General features: G+C 43.4%; 2 protein-coding genes across 3 annotated transcripts in view; both read left to right on the top strand.

Annotated features, from left to right (window-relative positions):
* Positions 1-17,235, top strand: part of col4a6 (collagen, type IV, alpha 6) — a 200,112-nt gene extending 182,877 nt beyond the window's left edge. For both annotated transcript variants that reach the window (XM_079491001.1, XM_079491000.1), the window contains 14 exons: positions 180-254; positions 774-881; positions 1,377-1,484; positions 2,036-2,107; positions 3,164-3,283; positions 5,671-5,787; positions 6,316-6,477; positions 7,836-7,934; positions 8,893-9,042; positions 9,810-9,926; positions 10,157-10,348; positions 11,439-11,610; positions 12,642-12,756; positions 13,737-17,235. In XM_079491001.1, the coding sequence (XP_079347127.1) occupies positions 180-254; positions 774-881; positions 1,377-1,484; positions 2,036-2,107; positions 3,164-3,283; positions 5,671-5,787; positions 6,316-6,477; positions 7,836-7,934; positions 8,893-9,042; positions 9,810-9,926; positions 10,157-10,348; positions 11,439-11,610; positions 12,642-12,756; positions 13,737-14,000 (1,871 nt within the window). In that variant the 3' untranslated portion in view covers positions 14,001-17,235. The remainder of the gene's footprint in view (positions 1-179; positions 255-773; positions 882-1,376; positions 1,485-2,035; positions 2,108-3,163; positions 3,284-5,670; positions 5,788-6,315; positions 6,478-7,835; positions 7,935-8,892; positions 9,043-9,809; positions 9,927-10,156; positions 10,349-11,438; positions 11,611-12,641; positions 12,757-13,736) is intronic.
* Positions 17,236-18,536: 1,301 nt separating this feature from the next.
* The window catches only part of LOC306914128 (ankyrin repeat domain-containing protein 46), a 5,511-nt gene continuing 430 nt past the window's right edge, over positions 18,537-23,617 (top strand). The window contains exons 1-4 of the mRNA XM_079491062.1: positions 18,537-18,664; positions 20,006-20,348; positions 21,227-21,385; positions 22,014-23,617. The exon at positions 22,014-23,617 is cut by the window's right edge and continues 430 nt beyond it. Of these exons, the coding sequence (XP_079347188.1) occupies positions 20,038-20,348; positions 21,227-21,385; positions 22,014-22,230 (687 nt within the window). The 5' untranslated portion in view covers positions 18,537-18,664; positions 20,006-20,037 and the 3' untranslated portion in view covers positions 22,231-23,617. The remainder of the gene's footprint in view (positions 18,665-20,005; positions 20,349-21,226; positions 21,386-22,013) is intronic.

Below are 23,617 nucleotides of genomic sequence, written 5' to 3'. Positions count from 1 at the left end.
AACAAAGACTCTTACTCGACTGGATGTGCAGATTTTATTCATTATCTATATGTTCATTTTGAATCTGCACCCAGCACACGCCTGAAACTATATGAAACTGTCTGAGTAGAGCGGGCCTTTTCCCTTGAAGTGAACTGTTTTCTTCATTCATCCACCCATCCATGCATTTGTTTTCCCAGGTAGTAGAGGAGATGGGTTTTCGTATCCTGGAGGTCCGGGAGCTAAAGGAGCGGCAGGGGACTCTGGCCACCATGGTAAAGTTTGCAGCATACTTACAAAAGTCGTACTTTTTATTTTATTTTTTCCCAGCTTGCTGAAACCAAACAAGTCTCTTGAGGACCGTGACGCCATTGAAAAGGCTGATTTTCACTTAGCAAAACTTGTAGTGCAGCTTTATCTATTTCAGCCTGTGACACCCGTGATGACTTGTTTTAGTTATATCTCTTCTCCACTAGTCCCTCCCTAACATTTTAGTCTAGTTTTTATTTTTTTACAAAATTGTAAGTATATTTAGTCATAGTTTTAGTCATCATAGCTTAGTTTTTATTTCGTTTTTTATTTGGTTTTCGTCTGTGAAAAAAAGGTAGTCAACAGCCAACGGAATCAACACGGCAACGAATGAAAAGTACCCAACGATCAAATGTGAATGAACTGTGTCCCCTGAGCCCTGATTGGCTGTCTCTCTGAATGAACTGTGTCCCCTGAGCCCTGATTGGCTGTCTCTCTGAATGAACTGTGTGGCTTGAGCCCTGATTGGTTGTCTCTCCCATCAGGTGGCCGCGGCCTAGACGGTGCCCCCGGTGACGGCGGCTATCCTGGAGGTTCTGGCTACCCCGGAGCCAAGGGAGCGCCCGGTGATCCAGGAAGACATGGACTGATGGGTGAGAGAGAGAGAGAGAGAGAGAGAGAGATTAACCCATTAAAGAGTACCGTAGTTCACAATTTATTTTTAACTTATTTTCAATCAATTACATGAAGCCTTGAATTCATGGAGATGGTTTTAGGTTTTGTCGCATTCCTGAGCCAATAATTCAGTAGGAGACTCTTTGAGTCTTCTAACGGAGGCTCTTTGAGTTGGCTTGTGGGTTGGGTTGTGATTGGCTGATCACCCAATACCGATGATTTGTTTGGCTGAGCAAAGTAGATATCGAAGATGAAAGTGAGGGCAGAAAAGTGATTGGCCGGAATGTGATGATTTGGTTGGTTGAGCATGGAATGTGATATATGATGATGTATGATGATAAGAGCGCCCCTCACTTCACACAGGTGTGATTTCCTTTATATATAGCCAATGCAAAAAATCCAAAATGAAACGCTTTCCTGCTTGGCACAACGTGTTGTGTTGTGAACATCTCCCTGTCTCCTCACATCTTCAGGCTCCCCTGGCTTCCCGGGTGCCAAGGGCCTGCCTGGTTACCCAGGAGGCCAAGGTCTGGATGGTGGGCCTGGTGGGCTTGGACTCCCCGGAGGTCCTGGAACTAGTGGTGAGGGAAATGGTCCAAATCTACCCACGCACGCACGCACGCACACACGCACACATACTGTATGCATTGCACATACAAACAGAACATAAGACGTGCATGCATGGATACACTACACACACATGCACACTCCTAGAGTCACCTAGGACCATTATATGCATAAATTGTACATCGACAAAAAAACGTGGACATTTTTCAAGAGTGGAGGAGTAAAGCGGAGAAGGAAAGTATAATTGAAGAGTGTTATGTATTTTTAAAAGACGTATAAAAGCAAGAACAAGTGTAAAAGGTTTGGGAGTTAAACTATGGACTAGCCTTAGTGATGGGTTGAAATTGGACGTCTCAGGGAAAAATAATTCAGTTTTGAGTAAAACATTCTCTTCAATAAGCATTGTACTTCAGCCTAATCCTTTTTTTCGGTCATTGAATTTGGATATTGTTAGTGAGTTGGTTGGATATGTACATTTGTGATGATGATTTTCTTGTATGTCCACACGTGTGTTTTGAAATAATTCATTCATTCATTCATTCATTGTTGTTGTTTTTTTCTCCAGGTCTGCCTGGTCCCCCGGGTTTGGATGGACTCAACGGTCTGGGTGGACCCAAAGGTCTCCCCGGAACGCCAGGTACGGCCCTCAATTTACGGCACATAAAGGACCTTCATCACCTGATGAAGGTCTATGGACCGAAGCGTGATCCCAATGAAGAATCCCTGATTTTAACAACATTTTGCATTTGAAGTCAGGAGGTTTTTTTTTGTTTGGTCCTCTCTCACGCACATGTCACTCTGTAGGTGTCTTGCAGATTAAAACCCACAACTGTGCCCTGATTGGTCGATTGAACGATATCTATGGCACTTGGGGGTGTTCCCGGGGTCCACCAGAAAATGTTTGATAGTTAGGACCCAAATGAGCGTACAAATGGAACGCAATTATTTGAGATATAAATCGCAATTACTTTGCAGAATCACAGAATTGTTTCCATGTAGAAAATGTTTCAAAAATAGCATAATTAGAAGATCTACAACCTGTTTACAACACGTCACTTTGTGTTTGTTGATACTTGTAGATCAGCTATTTCCCCTATTTTATAATTTTATAATATTAAGTATAATATTATTAAATGTCAGTTATTTTTCATATCTTCTCTGTGCAACCAAACAGACCAAAGAGAAATTAAAATTGTATTCATATATATGTTCTGATGTTGAATGCCAAAAACACAATTATTTTGTATGAGCATGTAACTAATTTCTTCATGTAACTGGAGGTCCCTTGCGGGTCAATGTGGTTTCATTTTATGCTCCCAGGAGTTAAAGTACTGTTAAACATCTGCATTACTTAAGTATACACAATTAGAGAATGTAGAAGAATTGTTATTTTGATCAACGTTTGCCTGTTATCTCTCCTATGGTACCAACATCAACACAGCATGGAATTGTGGTCAAAAACGACAAAAACATATTCTTGGGTCTGAGATGATAAATGTCATCAAATGGTGGTCCGCGTGTCTCAAATGCAGAATGAATAATGGACCTTGATATTTGTTGTCTTAATTGTATGATTATTTTATGTACATTCTCAGTTATTCCCTTGTGACTAAACTGAAAAAGCAATAACATTTTGAATCATAAAAAAGGAAAAGGGTTGAAAACCACTGATCGATGGGGTCTCCACTTCCAGGTGGGAGTGGGGGAGGTCGCATGGGGACACCAGGTAACCCGGGATTCAAGGGAGAGAGGGGAGTGTCGTTTGCAGGAGGACCTGGCTACAATGGCGCCAAGGGAGAGCGAGGAAGCCAAGGTAAGGATGAAATAAGTTTTTAAAAAATCGAATTGAATCTTTTGGGTCTTTGAGAAACACTCTATACATTCATACTTTTTTTTGAGTGGTGCAACCACTCCAAGGAACAGCAATGTCCGTGTTGTTCACCTATGTGACTATGGCCCTCATTTATCAACCGTGCGTACGCCAAAATATGGGTGTACGCCGAAATTACCGCAATTGTCGGCATTTACGATTTGCGCCAACGTTTGAATTTGAACTTGAGCCAAGACAAAAACCACGTCTGGTCGGGAGCTGTCGTACGCTTTGTCCTCACCTGTTTTTCTGTCGTAGAACAGCGGAGCAGCATTGTTTGACCAGCTGAGAGGCTGTCACAGGCATCGAAACATATGTATTCACTCCTAAAATGTTTATATAAAACTGTATAGGTATGTATATGGGCTAAATGTAAAAAAGAAAAAAAAAGTAAAGGAATACATCAACGATGTGTCTTTGTGTCATATGAAATTAGTAGGAGATTTCCAACTTTACAAGCAAGCAATTAAAATTGCGCATTTAAAAACAATGTTAATTGCAAGTTAGATGGTAAGCCATTTAAACAGTGTTTTGCATGATGAGCGCACATGCGAGGATTTGGGCTGTCTGTGCTGAAATATTTCCATGACGGGACGTTGGAGAGTATAGTGCAGCGCTGCAGCTGCGGAGAGTCCCAACTTGGGTAGCCTACTGTAGCCGAATCTACAGCAGGCCGATGTCTTTCTGGAGTTACAGTATGTGCAATCTCCTCCTCGTTTAATAAACCCGACGCGTCGCTCGAATGCCAAATGTGCCGTGCCAGCGCAAGTGGGAACGCATCGGAGATAGTAGGCCTATAGGCTAAGCCAGCCTGCAGCCCACCATACCACCACCACTGTCCAGTGCCACATGAGGCTACGGTTTTGGTTGCAATACCAAAACAGCGTTTTGGTTGACAGCGAGGCAATTTACGTGAACGTGCATGGTCAATTGGTCACGGTGTCACGGACGGACCACAGTGATAGAGAGAGACAGACAGGACAGGAGATGCACCTTGCAAAACAGCAGCGTGTGCGCGCGCCTATTTGTTATATAATAATTCATGGTTCACAGGTTCAGGTTTTCGTTCACTAATATATCTTGTTGTATATTATTAAATTAATAGAGACTTTAATAATTTAATATACAACTAACAACACAGTGACAGTGACAGCTTACTTGCGTGCAAATTGCGATATGTGCGTGCGTGTGTGCGTGTGTCTGTGTGTGTGTATGGGAGGGGGCATCAAGGCTAGCCTGGCTAATAAGCCAGACTAATATCACACAACACTGTCGCGGTATATTAGTCTGGGCTGGCTCCACTTGGATTTCATTTCCCGGGGGGCGGGTTCAAACATTTTCTCTCTGACGCAATTGGTCAGAGCTACTGTCAGTCAAAGGTCTCAAGCATTGAACGTCACTGTACCAAAGCCCGCCCATATTGCATACCGTGTCCCGATTGGCCCGACCTGTTCTCGGTTGTAGGAAAGAGGCGTGCTACTGAGCCTCGCCAGACCCTAATCCGCTGGCAGGCAATATTTTTTTTGCCAACGGCTGATTCGGTCTGGTTTATTAACCAGGCTACATCAAGGCAACTTAGGCAAGCGAGTGAAACTTTTTTTCCCCTGTAACCATGGTTTCCAGGTCGTATTGCAGTTGTTCATGTCGCAAAACCGAGGGCGCGGCTAGATTTTATAGGGCGTGCCAGATTGATTTCAGCCGTCACATTTATTACTGCTAGGAATGAAATTAGCAAGGATCAGCTGTCTGCGATCACTTTATAAATGCCGACCCGACGTGGGTGTACTACGAATCCTACACTCGAATTTGGGGCAGAATTTACACTCAATTGATAAATGAGGGCCTATGTGTGTTTGTGTGTGACTCATGTGTGACTCATGACTCAGTACCAGTAGGGGCGCTGTTGTGCCAGAAACAGAGACAGAGAGATAGTATTGCACTGTTGCCTGATAATGAGAGACAGAGAGATAGAATTTGGCCCAGACTGGCCCACCACAACCAGCGTGCAGATACTGACTTTTTCAGTATTCAGTATGGTCGATGCCCGTACAAATACAAGTATTTGAATTTGAAATACAAGCCCTTAACACCACCACATTTACAGTAGTACAACATAAATGATACACAACCAACACACAACTAATTTAACATTTGGCCCAGACCGGCCCACCAGAGGGTCGGCCCACGGGCATATGCCTGGTACGTCCTGTAGCCAATCCAGGCCTGACATACGTGTGTGTGTGTGTGTGTGTGTGTGTGTGTGTGTGTGTGTGTGTGTGTGTGCGTGTGCGTGCGCGTGCGTGCGCATGCGTGTGCGTGTGTGTCGTCAGGTGGTCCTGGAGGTCAAGGTTTCCCTGGTCTACCTGGACCCCGCGGTGGGACCGTGGGTTCTGACGTCCCTGGACCACTAGGAGATTCTGGTCTGCCCGGATTAGACGGAGAATGGGGTAAATATCAGCCATGCAAATCTGAAGACATTTCAAACGTATACGATACATTGAACCATTCACAGATTATTATATCCGCCACAATGTAAGACAATGTAAGCATTTAGGGCCCTATCTTTATTAGCCATATTTTAGTATTTTGAAAAACATTCAAATAGTTCAACTAGCTGATCTACATCGACACGTTGTGAGCTTATAGATGTTTTTTTTTTCAAAATGGTAAAAGAAAATGGCAAAACATTGTTTAGGCATAAGGGTAAGGTAAGATAAGTCCCTTAACCCATTTTGGGCATTATGTTATGCTTTAGCTATTGAAAAATAGCAGATCTACAAGCTCATAGCGCGCCACCGAGTGGCGCGCTACGAGCTTGTAGGTCTGCTATTTTTGAAAAATCGTGAAAATATTTATTTCAGAAAACTGGAGGATTTAGAATAATTTATTTTAAATTTTGAGGTCAGACCTAAATGGGTTAATCTCCTCCCCTTCTTTCTACTCCTCCTCTCCTCTCCTTCCGTCCTCTCCTCCAGGTGTCCGTGGTCCTCCCGGCCAGGTGGGGCCTCCTGGACCTGGCTCAATCCAGGGAGACAGAGGTGATTCTGGGCTTCCCGGCTTCCCTGGGACCCCCGGGCCCAAAGGAGACTCTGGACGCCCCGGAGCTCCATCACTCTATGGCGCCATGGGCTTCAAAGGTGAGGAAGTGCTTTGCCTTGACAGAAATCATACATCACATGCTGACTGGACTTAATGCGAAATTAGTTTGTATAGGGCAGGGGTCTGCAACAGGCTTACGGCTCTAGAGCACACCCCTAGTGGCTCCCTGTAGCATTACAATAAATCTATGGAAATGTATAATGTTTACCCTGTAGAAAAAGAAAGATAGCCAACGAAAAACAGAGGATTTAACAGTTCGTGGACAGAGGCTTTTGCCTTCACAGCCAATGCAGATTGGCTGCCTGTATGTTTAATCTGCAGTGAGAAGCTATCAAACAACAACAAAAGTAACGTTGAAAGACATTTCCAGGGAAAGCATGCTAAATTCTGCTAGTTTCGTTGCAACCCGGAAGATAATAAAGCTTGGCAAGCCGCATTATAATGCGTACATTTTCTTTGCGGCTCCAGATTTGGTCGAAAATGGCTCTTTCAACAACTTGGGTTGCCGACCACATAGGGCGTATCCTTCATGTTAGTATGTAGTTCAAGGTTGTACTTTATTGGTACATCTTGTGTACAGGTTATTAAGAGTAAAACTTATTTTAGTTTGGCTTCCTTCAGACAATAGTCTCGCGTCACCAGACTGTTGCCTCCGCGATTTCCAAACGCTTCATCATACAGTCTGGGCCAACGAAACAGGTCTCATGAGTATCCGGATACAGCGGAAGTGGAGCCTCCTCGCCATTCCCGTTTCGTCTTTACAGTTACAACTTGTTGCTTAGCAGAAAAGGAAATAAAAAAATATATTTCCGTGAACGGAAATGGCAGCTTCCGTTACTCAGCTCATGGGGGCTACAGTCCCAGACTCTATATATAGCATTCGGAAGATTGTGGAATAGTTGTCTGGTAACGCGAGACTATTCAGACAATGCAGCAGCATAGAGATAACATAACATCAAACATCAATCACAGCATAGCACAGCAAACAAAAGGATAGAATAATGAGTGCAAGAAAGAGCAAACGAGTAAAAAAAAGAGTAACATATTATGTGCATGTTTTCCCTGTAGTAGCAAAGTTAGGTAAAGCTTATGGTCCATATACAGCAAAGAATAGTTTAGAAAGGGTCAATTCGACCATAATAGTGTGTGTGAGTGTGCGTGTGTGTGCCCTGAGTCCTTCATAATTTCTTCATAGTGGCAATAGTCGACGAATGTTCATACTAGAAGTGTCTTTGTAACACTGCCAGTATAAATATGAACCAAATCAGTGTTTGTTCGTTTGTTCACTTTGGAAGTCGTTCATTCATTATTTTAATTCCGCCCGGATCAATATTTGTTGTTTTATGTTTTATGTGTTATTTTATCAAGTGCATTTCTGTGCAATCTTCTCTTGTAGGAGAGAGAGGCCTGGATGGCTATAGCGGAGGGCATGGTGCCAAAGGCCTTCCTGGCGACAACGGTTACTATGGAGGAAAAGGACCCAAGGGACAATCAGGTAAAGTGGCAAATATTGTCTACATTTTAATCTAGATAAATAGATACGTACTGTATATTGCAGCTATAGATATAGATGTAGCGACTTACACAGTGTGTAAGACCAGAGCAAATGGCATGAACCCTAGTTAACTATAGTGTTGTAGTACTCAAGTCCTTGACTCGTCTCGAGTCTCGAATCCACATTTTAATTTACTCTCGTCTCGGTCTCGCCCTTAATTTGACTTGGACTTGACTCGGTCTCGGCCCAAGGAACTTGGGACTCTTCCCCCACTGAGTCCACTCGAGTCACTACAATGATTGTTGCGACTACTACCGATTTACAACCTCACAGCGCATTTGCACTGCAACGAGTTGTGAGCTTGCAGATGAGTCATTTTGGGACAAAATTACTCATCTGCAATAAAGAGTACTTTTACTTTTGGTACTTATATTGGGACTATATTTTGATGGCAATACTTTTGCTTAAATAATTTCTACCTTGTGATGTTGCTAGTTAGTAAAATAATCACCCCTGTCTAGAATAGATACTGTAACATACTTGCAGTGGTGGAAAGTAACTAAGTACATTTACTTAAGCACATTTCTTTAGGTATTTGTACTTTACGTGAGTATTTCCAATACTTTTAGTACATCGCAGATCCAAATATTGTACTTTTACTCCACTACATTTATTAGAAAACTTTAATTACTAGTTACTTTGTAGATTTCGATTGTTATCACAAACATACATTAACCACTTCAGCTCTATAGATTTGTATACATTCTGCGTCTGAGTACCTTTACTTTTGGTACTTTAAGTACATTTTGACACCAACACTTTACGGACCTTTACTTGTAATGGAGTATTCCTATAGTGCCGTATTGATAGTGAGTACTTGTCCCACCACTTACCACAGCAGTAAACGTCCAGATGTAAATCCTTCTCCAACCTGTCCTCCATTGCGTTCTCGTTGCAGGAGCCCCTGGTCGTAAGGGAATACCTGGCGTCACCATGCCTCCCCAGGGCGTAAACACTCGCCACTTTGGAGACCATGGAGGCCACGGGGGAGACGGGCTGCCCGGCGACGCTGGGGAACCGGGTGGTCCTGGGATGCCCGGCCGAGAAGGTGAGTCGGGGGGGGATCTGCAACACGCTGCGAGCTTGTAGATCAGCTATTTTCACCCGAGCACAACCAAACATAAAATGAGGTTTTCTTTTAGTTCTACTGCATCTCTTCTGACCTAGTCCCTCCCTAACATTATCTTATCAATACATGTAGTCTTTAACCCATTTTGGACTGTGGTCGATTAAAAAAAAAAGGCTTCTAAATCTTTTTAAAAAATCTGAAAAACCCATGTTTCTATGTCAGTGGCGCTCAACCTTTTTCATGTCAAGGACCCCCAGAATTATCTCTATTGGGCCACGGACCCCCATCTCAAAATATCTAGTTCCAGGGACCCCCCCTGAAGCCAATATTTTAGTCAAAAATGTTCGCTCTGAAATATATATTCAAAGATGTGCGCCACATTTTCACGACTTTTCAAAAATAGCAGACCTACAAGTTCGTAGCGCGCCACTCGGTGGCGCGCTATGAGCTTGTAGATCTGCTATTTTTCAATAGCTAAAGTATAACATAATGCTTAAAACACCAAAAGGGGTTCCCGCCCAAAACGGGTTAAGTTTAGTCACCACAGTATTCGTTTTCATTTAGTTTTCGTCAGTGAAAAAAGGTAGTCGACGAACATAGTTTCCGGTCATAGTTTTAGTCGACGAAATCAACACTGCAAATTCAGAAAATTTGAAAAAAAAAGAACCTGTGTGCCAATGGATCTGTTATTTAGTCACTTAAGCTCTTTCATTCATACTATCATGTGATCATTTCCCTTGCCCCAGGTGCTAGCGGACGCCCCGGTGCTGCGGGTCAGCTTGGTAGGATGGGTTCTGCTGGTTTGTCTGGACCTGTTGGAGATGGTGGACCCCCTGGATTCCCTGGACCCACTGGAGAAGCAGGTCTCTCTCTCTCTCTCTCTCTCTCTCTCTCTCTAAAAACAAACAAAAACAAAACGTGAGGGTGTTCAAAATAGACCCTTACAGGTCTGTAACTGAGAGCGTACAAATGGAAGCAAATGGACCTTTGTGGGATCATTTGGTTCCATTACACTCAGAGTTGTGGGGGTGGGGGTCTTTTAAATAAAAACGTTTGAGGATCACTGATCTCATAATGAAATCTCCCCTCCCAGGTTTTCCCGGTAAGCCCGGCTTGCCTGGTGCCCCGGGCGGCGTCGGCCGCAGCTCCAGCATCGGCTACACCCTGGTGAAGCACAGTCAGAACGACCATGTGCCCATGTGTCCTCAGGGCATGGCTAAACTCTGGGACGGATACAGTCTGCTCTACGTGGAGGGACAGGAGAAAGCTCACAACCAGGACCTCGGTATGAATGCTGCAACACTCTAGTTATTTATGTGTTTTTGTTTTGGGTTTTTTGAGTCACTCCAACCACCTGCGGCATTGTTCCCTGTGACATCGTGTGGCAGAACCAAGTCTATGGCTCTACCATTCATGCCCCCTGTGACGTCATGTTTGTGCATGCCTCAAAGGCGTTGCCCCTCACTTCACACAAGTGTGTTTTTGCTGCTGAATCACCAGTGCCAGTGAGGAGCCCCCACCGGGAGGACGTAGAGCTAGAGCTCCGTCCTACACCTCCCATCCAACACTCCCTGCTGATTGGTGCCGAAACCCCAGCCCGTGGGAATACTTGCAGCAAACACTAACCTCAGTCTTAACCGGCCACGTAGATCGCTAACCCTAACCTCAGTCTTAACCGGCCATGCCTCAGTCTTAACCGGCCGCGTAGGTTGCTAACCCTAACCTCAGTCTTAACCGGCCACATAGGTCGGACTAACGGGAGGTCGGACTTATGGGCAGTCCCCCAAATATCACCCTCTCTGCCGGCTTTCCTCCCGCCCTTCCCCCAAAATTTGATGTGATGTTGTTGACATGTTAGCTTCATTCATGAATACAATTGTATGACGTAAATAGGACCCAAATAGACGCCATCACTTTTTCAACCCGGAAGCAGGGGTGAAAGAGGGAGTATGCGCTGGGTGAGCAACTCCATGCAATTGGATGGGAGGGGATTTCCGGTGCCCTCTATTATTTTTTGAGTGGTGCAAACCACTCCAATAACCAGCTTTGTCTGTACCCGTGTACCTGTACGTGTACCTGTGTACCTGTACGTGGCCCCACGTACAGATGAGCATGGTTGCTATGGTTAGTGTGTGACGTCACTGCACCACTCAGTTCACACGGGTGTGATTTTTTAACTCTATGATACTAACACCCAATGCCGATTCGTTCAATCTAATTCACAATGTCCCCCCCCTGTTGATACTGTAGTTTTAATTACATAGCTCACTCGTGCCCACTTTCTTTGTCACTTACTATTCCTTTTGCACTCTCTCACGCTCTCGCTTTCGTTCTCTCTCTCCCTCCCTCCCTCCCTCCCTCCCTACCCTACCCAGGTCTAGCCGGTTCCTGCCTCCCTCGGTTCAATACCATTCCATTCCTGTACTGCTCGCCCAACGAGATCTGCTACTACGCCAGCCGCAACGACAAGTCCTACTGGCTCTCGACCACCGCTCCCATTCCCATGATGCCCGTGGGCGAGCACCAGATATCACAGTACATCAGCAGGTACGCTGGTCCCCGTGGGCCGTTATGAAATTAGAGATGTTTAAAAAAGCATCATTGGGGGATTTCAAATTATCATCTTTTTGTGTGTGTGTGTGTGTGTGTGTGTGGGGGGGGGGGGTCGTGTCAAAGCTGTTAAAAATACCTGGGAAATTTAAAATGGACGATATCCTCTGCATCTTCGCCAAATACATATCGTTAGTTGCTCTTCAACCCTTAAACTGCAGATATTATTTAAGACTAAAGAAAATGATACTTATGACTTATGAGTGACCTATGAGTTGCATGCGCCTCTGTTTTCATTCACTCATATTGACCCACATTGTGATCCTAATGGCGATGAAAGAACTGGATGGGGTTCATTTGACTTTAACCCAGGGCCGGTTGTTCTAGGGAGGCCTAGGGGAAACATGCGTGCTGTTAACCAAGGCTAACCGACGGGTGCTGATGGAAATTGAGTTGCTGTTGATCAAAGGAGAAGATAGATAGATAAACTGATATGATGATAGCATAGTTTTCTATATGTATGTATGGGGTATTGGGGTTTATAACACCTGGTGTCAGACCCAACCAACAGGTCCCTGGCACCACCCTCCCAAGGAGACAGTGGTCTACTACGCTCAATAGGTTCAGGACTGGACATGGCCCCTGCTTGGCCAGCCTTCACAAGTGGGGCAGTAGCCCAAGCCCACTGTGTGCGTGTGGTGAGGAGCAAACTATGGAGCACATCATAGAAGTTTGTCCTCTCCAAAGACTGGAAGGAGGATTAATCACCCTCCATACAGCAGACCAGGAGGCAACCGCTTGGCTAAAGGACTTTGCATTCGCTAAATAAATAAATATTGGGGTTTATAGGGATTTGACCCCCAGATTGTTTTTGCCCGCTCCACGTGCAAGGACACCCCCCCACATATATTAGTCCTGCCCACCCTAGTGGGTCAGGCTAGACCCGGGCCTTGCTTTAACCCTGAATTGACCGATTTGTTCTTCGAGAGTTGCTGTGTTAACTGAGCACTTTGGGATGACCCGTGCAGGTGTTCGGTGTGTGAGGCTCCATCGCAGCCAGTGGCCGTCCACAGCCAGGACATGACCATCCCCACCTGCCCCCCAGGCTGGAGGAGTCTGTGGATAGGATACTCCTTCCTCATGGTACGTCACACAGCAGTGCTTCTCCCACTTCTTTCCATGTGAAGGATCCCCAAATATCAAAGCATAATATACTGTACATACAGGTGGTGGGCCAGAAAGACTAACATTTAACCCATTTTGACCTGAGATCAGATTCTAAAAATGTCTTCTACATCCTGACAGTTTTCTGAAAAAGCTATGTTTCTATGTCAGTCGTTCTTCGATTTTTCAAAAATAGCAGACCTACAAGCTCGTAGCGCGCCACTCGGTGGCGCGCTATGAGCTTGTAGATCTGCTATTTTTCAATAGCTAAAGCATAACATAATGCTGACACCAAAAGGGGTTCCCGCCCAGAATGGGTTAAGGCAAAACTACTATTTAGACCAACCATGTTATTATACACGTTGTGAGCTAGTAGATCTGCTATTTGTGTTGGTTATCGTTTTTATTTGTAACGCTTTTTTTTAAAGCGCTGTTGTTTTTGCTCAATTAAAACGTTTTTTTCCAATAGTTTAAAATGTTATTGTTTTTTTTAAAAATATATATAATTTTAGTGAACTATAATAACCCTGCTTCTCAGTGTTGATTTTGTGGTCTAAAACTATGACGAAAAATTTCGCGGCCCGCCAAAGATAGATTTTAGTCGGCAAAATCAACTCTAGATATTAGGGCCCTATTTTCGTCAGTGCCTTACACCTTATCCCTAAACTTCTTTGCTTTTTGACTATTTTTAAAAACATTTTTAAATTGTTTAACTACTAGCCTATCTACATCCACACGTTGTGTAGATCGGCTATTTAAACTAGGTTTTTCAAAATAGTCAAAAAATGCAAAGAAGTTTAGGGATAAGGTACTGGCAAAAATAGGGCCCTTAGTCAACACAAATCTTATGATATTTAGTCAACTTAAAACCAGACGGTGACTAAAATATGACTACGACTAAAACTAAATAAAGATGTTGCTGTCACAATTAAAACCATCGCTTCCCCCCCCCCCCCCAGCACACAGCGGCCGGTGCGGAGGGCGGTGGCCAGTCGCTGGTGTCGCCCGGCTCGTGCCTGGAGGACTTCCGCGCCACGCCCTTCATCGAGTGCAACGGCGCCAAGGGCACGTGCCACTACTTCGCCAACAAGTACAGCTTCTGGCTGACGACGGTGGATCCCAACCGGGAGTTCGGCCACTCCCCGCCGCAGCAGGAGACACTCAAGGAGGGCCAGCAGCACGCCAGGGTCTCCCGCTGCCAAGTGTGCAGCAAGCTCTTGTAGTCGTCGGCGTACCCCCCCCCCCCCCCCCCCCCCCCCCCCAGGGCTGTCACAATCACAAAGTTTAAGTTGACGATTCAATTGTCACACAAATAATTGCGATTAACGATTTAATTGTTTTGTTTTTTTTGCATTGAACATTGGAACGTTTACAATTTGTATTTCCGTTTGCCATTTAGGCTTCGTGATCACAAATTGCACGGGGCAGATATGACAATATAGCTTAAATATACAAAGAAATCACTTTCCAAAAGATGTACTAAACAGCGGAAATAGTTGAACTACAAGCTTACAATGAGTCACAAAGTGACGTTGTAAGCTTGTATTTCTGCTATTTTTTAAAAAATGTTTGAAAATGTATGGACATTTTTCAACATGGAAACGATTATGCAAAAATAATTGCGATTATCTCAAAGAATTGTGACAAAGAATTGTGACAGGCCTAGTCCCCCCCCCCCCCCCCCCCCCCCGCCCACCAGACGATACGTGGAGGAGAAGTGGAGGAGAGAAAGGTCCATGGACGGAGATGAGAAGAGAGACTGAACATATATTGAGGTGGAGGAACACCTCAAAGAGATGAATAAATAAATGACACAAAACAGAGAGAGTTGGGAGATTATAGAAAGAATATTAATAACACGCATGCATGCATGCACACACACACACACACACGCGTTTGCTAAATGGCTAAATTGTTATTGTAAATTGTCCGCACACATACAGTACATACACACTTACATTCATTTGACTGAATTAAAATATGCCCCTCTCCTGCTGGTCTCTGAATTGGGGGGGTGGGGGGCTTGAGAATGTGTTTTCCATGCTCGTTAGGAATTACAGAATAATGGAGGAGAAAGGGGAGACACGGGGTGTGATTGCTCTTTTAGTGGATGAGAACTGACACTTGGTGCTATTGTTTTATGTTATGTGATTTGACTTCATGTTTATGTTTTCTTTTTTTTTTTCTTTTTTTTTTTTCGAGAGTCAATCTCGGCTACCTCGGAGATTGCCAGCCCATTGGATAGCACCACATCGCTTTTACACGACACGCCTCCACTCCATGCAATTAAGCTTTCTTAATTAAGCTTCCAATTAGTCAATTCAGATATTGTGGATTACATAGATATATACATTCAGCCATTAAAATGATTACGCCACTACCATAACAACTGTTGCCATGGCAAATGATTATCTTTATTTAAAAGAAATCATCCCGTAGGTCGTATGTCGTATAGACGTATACAGTATGATTGTATTGTATTTTGATTCAGTAGCTCAACTTATTTCACCCGTAACTTTTCAATCTTACCATATTTCAGAGATGCATTAAATACATGCTCACTCATGATCCCTATATTCTCTATTTTTGGTGCTACAATAACCTGGTTATCAACTTGAAAAGCAGTAGTAAAGTATGTTTTTTGTCTTTATCAAAACATTAAAAAAACACAAACTAGCACTTTCTCAAAGCAGCAAGGCAACAGCTAGTTCCAGTAATGACAGACTTTCTATAATAGAACCCTTTGATGTGTATTGGGAACATGTTGCACTGATGTGATTCACTATAATGGTCTGTAAGCAGAAATAAGGCAATGCGAGGGTTATACAAGTGATCATTTCATAATGTCACCACGATTAATATTTCAAAAAATAATCTTTTACCATACAACATTTTGTTTCCCCCCAGCAGCGGTGATCCAAATGGTGTCTGTAATTTAACCGGCCTTGGCTTGTGACCATTCCTAATAATTGCTATTTTAAGTCATTCACTTGTTCTTACTATCTTCACCTCCAGTAACTGTGGCGCAAAAGCTCATTCTTTTCTCCATGTGACCAAAATAAGGGCCGTCTGATAGAAATCACTGCTTTAAATCACACATCCCAACTCGAGCCAAAACTGAACACACAACAAAATGCATTGGGAAGGAATTTTTAATCTGCTTCAAATATACGACACTCTCTGCTGGAATGTTTTTTGTTGTTGTACATAGTGCTTTATTGTCATGCTTAGTAGTCAGCAAGGTACGTCAAATGCAAAGGTCTATCATGTCTATGTTGTCGTATAATTCCGTGTACTTTGCTTTTATCTGTCCCTGTATGATTTCACTGTCATTGGATAAAAGAGGTACTAGAGGTGTTACTGTTATCACATCATTGATATTACATACAGTATTATGGTCATATCCTCAACATGTGAGTTGCAGTAAGCATCCTGATGTTTTCTGTGTTTTGAGGACATCTGCCGCTGCACACAAGTAGGGGTGCAACAGTTGACCGAAACTAATCAGAATTCAATTGATTAGAGGATATAATCTACAGTTGATTTTCAAAAATAGCAATACGTAAGCTTGTTACAGCTATTTTTGCACGACCACACTGCTGTACGAACAAGTGTTAAATAGGGCTTAAGTGACTAATCGATTTAGTCAACTATTAAACACATTTGGAATTTGCTTGCGTTGGTTACACACAAGTGAGTGGTATTTCACATACATTTCTTTTGCTTAGGTATCAGTTTAGCGTCTAGGATATTATGTGACATTTGTGCATATGGGGCCAGGCCCTCATAAATTATCCCAGGACAGTGAAAGCTACATTGACTTGTTAACCACTATATGGCCTTTGTGTTTAGCACATAGCTCTTTACCGGTTGCCCTAAGGTTTATCACTACACATTTTATTTCCTTTTTTTAAATTTTATTTTTTGTTTTTTATTTTTCTCCTTCCCTCATTTGTCTGTCTGTTGTTTGTAATCTAGATTGTAATTATTTTTTACCTTTAATTCACTGTATTATCCCCTGGCTTTCTGGGTGTATTTACTGAAATATCTGGGTGGGGAGGGAATGGGTTAACAAGATATGTACATTCAATAAAATGCCTTTTAGGATTGTTTTTTATATTGAAAGAGACAAAAGAAAACAAATGTCATTCACCAATTATTGCAGACAAGTTAAAAGAGAAAAAAAGGTAATCGTATTTCTAATGTCTATACTTTGCTCTCGTTTGATTCGATCATGTTAGCACAACAATTGTGAAACTGGAGGGGTCAGAACTGAATTATGCAATGATACACATTCTATTCTTCTATGTATACTGAAAGTGCCTATATGAGACAGAAAAAGAATATGCAATTTTCCTCAAAGAGGATCTTCATCCACAATTGGTGATGACATGCCTGATACTGTACTGTCTATTTTTTGTGCTCATGCAACAGTATGAAATAAAGTATCAAAAGTAACTTGAGAATATTTATTTTATATAGCAGAGCAGGAGGGTCATTTCTGTTTGTAATGTTTCCTCTTTTAAATATTTGTATTAGAGACAGAAATGTATAATTGTTTATCATCAGCATATAGGACTGATAGGAAATGTTATGTTGTTGAATGATCCCACCCCAACCCAAGTGTAAGCATACAGATTGAACAGGTAGGAAGGGAGGAAACCACCTAACTCCATTTAAGGTTGCATAAATCAGTGCGATTGAACACACTTTACGTTTGTGTTGGTTAAAAAAATATTGAACCAATGAAAAGTAGTAAAGTAGTAAATGGACAAAACCTCCATTGGACCCACATACTGTCTGCTAAAGCAACTAACTCCACCACCTCTCTCCCTCTCATGCAAGTAATTGTCTTGACAATATAGTCATCACAACACCATCTTTGATGAGGCAGTATTGCTTTGTTTTCAAAAAATGAAAAATGAACATGTTGGAGTTAGGTGATTTGCTATATGAAATCAAATGTCAGTCTTAAGCATGTATTATTCTCTCTAATCATTTTCCCAAAGAATACAATTTCACACATTTGTAAAATTTCAATTAATTTCATTTTTATTATTAGATATAAACACAATATACAGAATGTACAAATCATATATGGCATTAATGGCAGTTATTATAAATAACTGATTAATAATATCTGATTAATAATAGGAGTTATTATTAGATAAACACAATATACAGAATGTACAAATCATGAATGGCAATCAGAGTACAAATGATATGGCAGCGCAAACTCGTCTTCAATACAAATTGCTACATAATTCAAATCCGAAGTGAGTTTGTCCTTGATAAAGTGGGTCCCACCCATAGACTGGTCCCACCGGGTCCCGACGGAGCCACTGGGTGGTCCTCCTCAAGACTTCACCCATAGACATAATACTGTATATCTATGATCTCATCAACCACCACCAGTGTTGCCATGTCCGCTTATTATACGCGACATTGGGCTTGTTTGTCTGTAATATTTACAACTACATTTTTAGTTGTGGCCTTGTGGGTTGCGGTTTTTGGGATAAAAGCCTATTGTTTCCTAATGTTGTTTAAACAACGGTTATATTTTCAAGTCAAGGACCCCTAAATTAATATATATTTTTCTGCGGACCCCCATCTGGAAAAAATCAGAAAGAAATCCAATCACAGCGCGTCGCATCCACAGGGTCGCATAGGTTGCATCCATAGAGTGGTTGCATCGCGTTGTGATCATGTAGATCTGCTATTTTATTTACATGTTGAAGTGCTCGCTTGTTTTCATAGACCTGGGTGGTTGCTTGTTTCTCTCACACAATCTGGCAACACTGACCACCACCACAACAAGCAGCCTGCTCGAAACGAAGCGACGTGTTTAATATAATATTTTTCTATTGAATTGGGAACACACCAACAGGTTAGACATTATATGTTGTCTATGTTTCAAACAATGCACTTGTTTAAATTCGCAGGGCTTGAGGAGCTTGTTTTGGGGCTAGATAGACGACTATAGCGTTAGCAGCATGCTAACGGGCGTTAGCTCAACTAGCTAGCTTTATTTCGACCGACATCAACAACAACATGTTGTGTGTGTTTATGTTGGCATTCTTCTAGAAACGTTAAACGTGTCACTGTCGCCAAATCAGACAGTGGGGCCAGGGCAGCCAAAATGAAGGACATTAGTCCAAACATGTCATGTTTTGCTTGGTTTTCTGCTCGTAGCTAACGTTTAGCGAGTTTTCTAGTCATATATTTACAATGGGTTCTGCGGCTCTGCCTAAGAATAATCATGATACACGTTAGCCTGGCATCAAATAAGGGCTATAGGCCTATCATAGATCGGTGGTTTTCTTAGTTTCAATCCTTTTCATATCAAGGTCCATTATTTATTCCACATTTGAGCCACGGACCACCATTTGATGATATTTACCCTCTCAGACCCAATACTATAGTTAAGATTTTGTCCACAACAATCATATGCTGTATTGATGTAGTACCAATACCAAGTACCAATACCATTGTTTATTGCTCCTTGTTATCCTCTTAAACAGAGTTTTCCATGATCTCCTTCCCAGCCAAACCCATTACGATTAGAAAGTATTGAAAAGGCCTGCTGTTGGATTGGATACCTCTTTTCAACCTATTAAGACCGTGAAAGCATCTGTGTCATTTTAGATTGTATCCATATACTTTGGCTATTTGAAAATAGCCAAAGTATATGTATAATAGCTCATGGCGCGACACTTTGTGCCACACGGCCGCCTAGCCGTGCGCTGCAGAGGAATCGAACCCCAGGGAGTCGCCATAGTTGTGGGCACTGGGCAGGTACTTGACCCACGCTGTCGCCACTCTGCTATACTATCTTAACCCATTTTGGGCGGGAAGTCAGGAACCCCTTTTGGTGTTTTAAAGCCTTATGTTATGCTTTAGCTATTGAAAAATAGCAGATCTACAAGCTCATATTTTTGAAAAATCGTGAAAAACGTTTTTAACTCAAATCTTTGCTTACGGGGGGGGTCACTGGAACATACTTTCAGATGGGGGTCGGTGGCCAATTACATATAATTGTTGGGGTCCTTGATATGAAATATTGAGCGCCACTGATACAGAAACATGAGGTATTTAAGAAAACTGTCAGAATTTAGAAGACATTTCTTTTTTTAATGTCGACGTCAGGCCTAAATGGGTTAATCATGCACAGGCTGCCCCTACATACTGCACCTTCCGATCGTTGAAAACGTCGTCTCTTCTCCACCAGGTACGCTGGAATTTTCGGACACCCACTCGGACATGTCCTATGTGTTCATCAACGACTCGTCGCAGACCAACGTGCCCCTGCTGCAGGCCTGCATCGATGGAGACCTGACCTTCGCCAAGCGCCTGCTGGAGACGGGATGCGACCCCAACATCCGCGACAACCGCGGCCGCACCGGCCTGCACCTGGCGGCCGCCCGCGGCAACGTGGACATCTGCCGCTTCCTGCACAAGTTCGGCGCCGACCTGCTGGCGACGGACTACCAGGGGAACACGGCGCTGCACCTGTGTGGCCACGTGGACACCATCCAGTTCCTGGTGTCCAACGGGCTCAAGATTGACATCTGGTAAGAGAACGGATGAACCTGTCTGTTAATCAACCTATACCTGCCTGTCTGTCTAGCTGTCCATCTGTGTACCTACTACCTAGTACCTACCCAGCAATATGTATGTCTACCTAACCTAGCTACAGTACCTGTCTTATCTGTTTGTCTGTCTACCTAGCTACCTCTCTGTGTGCCCAGCAATATGTCCTTCTACCTACCTAGCTATGTTGCTATATATGATGGTACCAGAGACATCTAGTTATCTGTCTAGGGCCTAGGCTGTTTATTTATCTGTGTTTGGCTATTTTGTGGACAACAGAATGTCTTATCGTCGCATTCTGACACAGAGCCTATCCGTTTTGAGTACGCTCCCATGTTAATCCGCATACGTGCGCCACGGAGCAGATTCCATTAGGAATAGCTGGTCTAGCGCTGGGCAGGTTGAGGCAGTGGAGCACAAAGGCAGTACAAACAAATGTGTCCATGGGGAGAGTTAATTGGCATTATGACCAAATTAAGAGAAAAAAGGGGCAAATAATAATATAATTGGCTACTCAATTATTATATATATATATATTTTAAATATATATTGACCTTGAAAATGGAAAAAAGACACACTTAAGCACTTTCAATTTAATTTTGAATAATAAAAAAATACAGATCTATTCACGTGTCACGATCTTGTAGATCAGCTATTTCTGCAACACTGGTGCACAAAGAAGTAGGGCAGTAATTTACGAAAAAAATAAAATAATTATGGAGATATGAGGTTTCTGGCGACAAAAACAACAGGATGACACCAGCAAAAGAACAACTGTAGGGTTAGTTAGTTCAGACGTTTTGACCCTGACGGCACACAACCTCTTCTCTCCCTCGTGGCTCTGTCCCTGTAACCGTAGCAACCACAACGGCTCCACCCCCCTGGTGCTGGCCAAGAGGCGCGGCGTCAACAAGGACGCCATCCGTCTGCTGGAGGGGCTGGAGGAGCAGGAAGTGAAAGGCTTCAACCGAGGACCCCACTCTAAGCTGGAGACCATGCAAATGGCCGAGAGTGAGAGGTAAGGATGGATGGATGGATACATAAGACTGGTTTTCAACCATTCTAAAATTCATGGATTCAAGTTTTCAGTCGCCACGGCTGATTTCAGTCATTTGGAGTCCATACAAGCCAACATTGTCTTTGAAAGCATGTCACGCACCAAAAATAGCAGATCTACAAGCTCACAAAACATCGCGCTGCTACATGTTGTGAGCTTGTAAATCGCCTAGTTATTTTAAGACGAAAGAGGATTTGAAATGGTCAAACTAACAATAGAATACATGTTAAGAAGCATCTTCCATAAACATGAATGGTCTCAGAAATGCCATAAATGCAAAAAAGGTGAAAGCCTCAGCCTGTGATTTCTTCAACTGGTTGGCTGTAATGTAGCACAGTAGCAACTGTTGAATGATATACCTAAACATAACATTTTCAGTCATGAGATTTTATTTTTGCTTTATTCCATGAAAATTGTACGTCGCCACATTTAACCCATTAACTCATAGCGCGCGCTACGAGCTTGTAGGCCTGACAGAAACATAGCTTTTTCAGAAAACTGTCAGGATGTAGAAGATTTTTAGAATCTGATCTCAGGTCAAAATGGGTTAATGAGTCATGTTGTAACCTGCTTCCAATCCTCCCCTCAGTGCCATGGAGAGCCACTCCTTGCTGAATCCCAACCTCCAGAGCAGCGAGGGCGTGCTGTCCAGCTTCCGGACCACGTGGCAGGAGTTTGTGGAGGACCTGGGCTTCTGGAGGGTGCTGCTGCTGCTGGTGGTCATCGCTCTGCTGTCACTGGGCATCGCCTACTATGTCAGCGGAGTGTTGCCCTTCTCCGCCGGCCAACTGGAGCTGGTGCACTGAGGCCGAAAGAAAAGGGGGGGGCTTGTTGTGGGGGTTGTTAATGATTGGCTCGAGGAGATGGGGAGGAGGGTAGTACAGGACAGGACAGGGAGGGTACATGAATGATAGCGGCTTCGGATGTTATCAGATGACTTAATCTCCGTCATCAGCCGTTATCAACACCATTCAATGCAGCCGGTATGGAAATTGCCACATGCTGACGTTGTCGTCAGCCATTGTCCGATAGCGTTGGTCACGTTGTCCGACTATTACTAACCGTAACGGCTAAATCTAACCCCTAAGCTCAGTCTTAACTGGCCACATAATTCCATTAACCTCACATCAGTCGTAACCGGCCATGTAAGTCCGTTTCACAATGTTCGTCGTTTCGGCGGTAGACTTTCACTTCCGCATTTCCTAGTCGCCTACTTGCGGTAGGCAGTATGTGGAAATGTCCACACTGGCTTCATTGCATGGTCCAGATAAGAGAACATACTGGAGATTATCGGTTGATAACATTCGACAAGAAGGAGGACATGAATGAGGTTCTGATTTTTGGTTTGAGGCGGTGCCCTGATGGGTGGATAGAACGATGAGAGAAGACAGACGGTAGGAGTAAATACTGGTTTTGGCTGTATTTACAGTGTTTATTTGTTTTTCTTCGTTTTGTCGCTTGGCTCCTGAACCGGTACCAGTACACAATTTATACAAGCCAGGGGTTTGAGGTTGAGCACGCTCAGTTGTGAACCACCCTCCCGTGTCGTTAGTGGGACACTTGTCCCGACCGCTCATTAGTCCAAACCCAAACCATAAACGCACGCGGACGCTACGGGGTGAGTCTTAACCGGCCACGTCGTAGTCGGACTAATGCGCAGTCCCCCCCCCATAACCACACCAATCCCATACCTCAACTTCACCATCGCTAGCCTATTGCCTAAATACAACTTACATCATTCTAAACACAACCACAGAAATGTGTCGGTTTCGAGGTTGGCTCCGCTCAGCTGTGGCTGGTCATGGTTTATAGTACTGCCAATTCAGGAGCCACTAGGTTTTCATTTGTTTTGTGGCCCAAACATGTTGTGGCCTGGCGCTCTGAACACAGTAAAGGAAAAACTCTGAGATGAATGGGATGGCAACAAGGTCAGTTTTTTTGCAGCTGCTGCTAATTTCCGAGCCTGATTATGAGCATAAAGGAGTGCACTCCATAGGGAGACAATTTGGTTAATGTCCAGTTACTAATGCATCATTTCAGAATGCAGTTCTGTCTGTAGTGTGATCACTTACCGTAAGCATGAATGATGTTTGATGTTAATCACCTGCTCCTTTTTCTCAGAGGACGGAGGAGGAGGAATGCAGTCTATAAACGGTGATCAATGTAGAGTACAGTGACTGCAACCATCTCCAG

The sequence above is a fragment of the Electrona antarctica genome (genome assembly GCF_951216825.1).
Source record: "Electrona antarctica genome assembly, chromosome: 21".
NCBI classification, from domain to species: Eukaryota; Metazoa; Chordata; class Actinopteri; order Myctophiformes; family Myctophidae; genus Electrona; species Electrona antarctica.
This window is presented reverse-complemented; position numbering and strand designations above follow the sequence as displayed.